The following is a 3,602-nucleotide window of genomic DNA, read 5'->3' as shown; positions in this document are numbered from 1 at the left end:
TTGTTTTTTTTTTTTTTGTCGTTCCCTTGTAGGACTAGAACACTAACAAGGAGCAGGTCTCTTTTCTAGTCAAGTGAAGGCGTACAATATTATATATATATATATATATATATATATACGATTAATTATCCTATCCTCATGAACAGGATAGTTTAATAAAAACTACTAGCTTTAAGGCTTAGCTACTAGCCTCGGCAACTTCAACTAGATCTCATAAACTTTATAGATCTTTGATTTAAAGTATTTAAAATTATTACTAAATGTATCACTAGTTTCACAGCATTTTAGCTGTTAAAAACTGCCGGATATACTCGGCAAATGAACAAATTGCCATATCTCGTTAGGTTTAACGAACTTAAAAACTATCTTTTAAGAAATATGATAAATCTATTACAAACTATTGAGACTAATGTTTGACTCTTTCAGATTGTAGATAAAATTTTTCCAATAAGTAAATACTGGCAAGTAAAAAGTTGAGAATTCTACTTGAACTATTATTAAAAATTTATAATGTTTTAAACCAAAGATTTATAAAGATTAACACATCTAGTTGAAGTTGCCGCGGCCAATAGTTAAACTTCAAGACTAGTAAGTTTAGCTGAACTATCCTGTTCTCAAGGTTAGGATAATTATCATTTGCCCTTCTTATTCTTATTTAGGTTGTTTCATTGATTAACACTGTACAAGTGTAAAAGACACTAGCTTTATTTTGTTGAGTTTGAAATTCTTAAAGGGCCATGAGAACCTTCTCAGCTGCTGCTTTTGTTCGATCCCCATGCATTACACGGGCACTGCATGTATACTTTGGTAAAATTATTGATGAATTTGATAACATTACTAAATATTTTGATAAAATTACTTAATTTTTTTTTAAAAAAATTAAACTGAAGAGGTCTCAACTGAAAAAATGAAAAAAATAGATGTTGACGGGCTATTTGAAAATAGTATATAGTGAGGGGGCCTCCATGCATTTTCACCTTCCATTTTTGTAACTTCTCTTATGTTGTCCGCGTTGCTTCTTTATTGCCCCGACATATAATAATGATCGAGTGTCGCGAGGTTGTAAAAAAAAATAAAAATAAAAATCTTCCTTGCAGGAGCTGTAACACGAGATATTTTAAATTAATCATTTCATTTTTTTAGGTATAATATAATATTTACGCATTAAAATAATAATTTTTAATTTATTTTAATCTTTTATATGTTATGAAAAGATTTGATTGAATGTTGTAAATTTTATATGGAATAATTGTGAGAGAGATTTCAATCTTAGTGACATTAATAGTACAAAATTAGATAAAAATATATGGATTCACCACCTATTGGCCAATTTAAAATTACCCTTTTAACTTTTAATTTTATTGAACCCTCTTTAATTTTTGATTATTTAGAATTCATTAGTTATAGTAAAAAGAAAATAAAAAATAATCAAATTAATTAATAATTTGTTCAAATTTAATATTTTTAAGTATTCTTAGTAAATAAAATTAGACCAATTAATGTTTAATAACTATTAAAGTTATTAAATTTACTAAAAAAATTTAACTTAAACTAAATACAAAAATTCAAATAATTCAAATAAAAAATAAAAAAATTGAGAGATCTTAATTAAAAAATAAAAATAAAATGAGGGAGGTTCATTTCAAAATAGACTGTAGTTGAGGGTCTCCATGCATTTTTACCTAAAATTATGGGAAATCTTCAAAAAAAAAATAAACCCCTTGTGGTTTCTCACTTTCTCACTTGAGTGCCCTGTGGTTTAAAGTGTATCAATTTGATATCCTGTGGTTTTACTTTTAGTTTTTTATTATCAATTTTACTATTTTTTCCCTTAAATCAGCGACAAAGCTAAAATTAAAAAATACTAAAGCGAATATTCGATAAACCTAAGTAGATATTTAAAGTTTTTTTATGTATAATTTAATAAAATATTAATAAAAAAGCTATAGAAAAGATAAAAATAAAATCACATAGCACCAAATTGATATGGTTCAAACTACAGGGCACTCAAGTGATAAAGTGCGAAATCAAAACGGGGTTTTGAAGTTTTCCCTAAAATTATCCAATCCGATTCTCTTTCTCCCCTCTCTATTATGTTTTTTTCTCTCTCTCTCTCTCTCACTCGCGTATCCTCTCGCTATTTCTCAGCCACGAATTCACGCGGCGGCGATGTGGCCGAAGCACCGCCACCTCTCCCTTCTCTCCTCGTCGTCCTCCCCCCTACTCTCACCCCAGCCACCTCTAAAACCCTAGACGTTATAAAGCGAACCCCACGGAGCGATGCTCCGATCCTTCCACCACCACCTCCTCCTCCTCGGATTCGGCCTCTCCCCCCTCCCCCACCGCCGCCCCCGCTTCCCCTCCTCCATCGCCTCCATCTCCTCCTCCTCAGCCGCCGTCGCCGCCGCCGCCGCTCCGCCGCCGCAGCTCGTCGTCCTCCTCGCCTGGCGTTTGCGGCCCCCCCGCCGCGTTCTCGGCGCGTTCCGGATGGCTTCGGGGGGCTCGGAGATGAGCCCCGACGCGGACGTCGCCTCCGCCTCCGCCGCCGCTGAAGTGGCGCCGCCTCCGGTGAGGGCTTCTCTGATCCTCGATCGATTCTTTATTTCTTTTTTTTTTTCCTCTTCCAATCGGTGTTACTGGTTAGAGATCAGGGGAAATTAGGTTTTTAAAAGCTAGGCGTTTAGGTTGCGAGGGGAATCGACGGAATTAGCCCGAGCTTTGGGGAGGATTGGTATGAATAGAGCTGATTGGACGTAAAGGCATGTATATGTTAGGAAGATTCTTGACCGTGTATGATTAGTTCATCGTTCTTGTTTTGTTTAAGCATTATATATTTTCTTGTTTTGTTTAATTATTATGTATTTTGATGCTATGTGCTTGGAATTGTATGCGGCAGGTTTATGAACTCTGCATGATGAAAGTAGTTCTTGAAATTGTATGTATAGGTAGTCCTTCGTGATCTGTTCTTGGTCGTTCAATGGTTTTTTTTTTTCTTATTTTTTGGGATGACTAATTAGAAACTAGGTATTTGATTTCTTGGAAAATAACCAAAACCCTCATGCAGGTGACATTGATTGACCTGAGGTATATGAATGTAAAAGAATGATTTAAATAATTGAGATAATTTTAGAGATATCAAGGTATAATTTTAACTTACAAAAAGATAAAAGATTATAAATGTTAAAAAAGACGCAGTGTTATATTTCCCTCAACAATTTTGGTTTGGTAATATTGTAACTTGCAGTACACATATAATTCCAATTGATTAGTTTCCTTTAAATATCGAGTTATAATAATACTGTAACTGATAACAAATTTGTTACAGAGCGCATCGTTTTAAACTTCGATGTGTAGTTATTGTCTTCTTTTTGCATTTTATCCTAAGAATTATTGTTCAAGATAATTTTTGCTTATCCTTATTCATGTCTTATCTCTAATTATATACTAATATCAGATATAGAAGATAAGGGCTGATCAAAGAATGCTGTGCCATGGGACACTTATGAAAGTTAAACAACTTCTTGGGTGTTAATGATTCTTCTCTAATGCATAGTACATGTATTAGATTAGATTTAGGTGTCTAAAGTAATGGAATTCCCCCC

The 3,602-nt window shown here is 33.7% G+C and overlaps 1 protein-coding gene across 6 annotated transcripts in view; it reads left to right on the top strand.

Moving 5' to 3' along the window:
- The window catches only part of LOC109713173 (nudix hydrolase 23, chloroplastic-like), a 15,386-nt gene continuing 13,871 nt past the window's right edge, over positions 2,088–3,602 (top strand). For all 6 annotated transcript variants that reach the window (XR_002217054.1, XR_002217055.1, XR_002217052.1 and 3 more), the window contains exon 1: positions 2,088–2,568. Coding sequence is in view for 1 of the 6 variants with exons in the window: in XM_020237163.1 (XP_020092752.1) it covers positions 2,281–2,568 (288 nt within the window). In the remaining 5 variants the exon portion in view is untranslated. The remainder of the gene's footprint in view (positions 2,569–3,602) is intronic.

The sequence above is a fragment of the Ananas comosus genome, linkage group 7 (assembly GCF_001540865.1).
Source record: "Ananas comosus cultivar F153 linkage group 7, ASM154086v1, whole genome shotgun sequence".
NCBI classification, from domain to species: domain Eukaryota; kingdom Viridiplantae; phylum Streptophyta; class Magnoliopsida; order Poales; family Bromeliaceae; genus Ananas; species Ananas comosus.
This window is presented reverse-complemented; position numbering and strand designations above follow the sequence as displayed.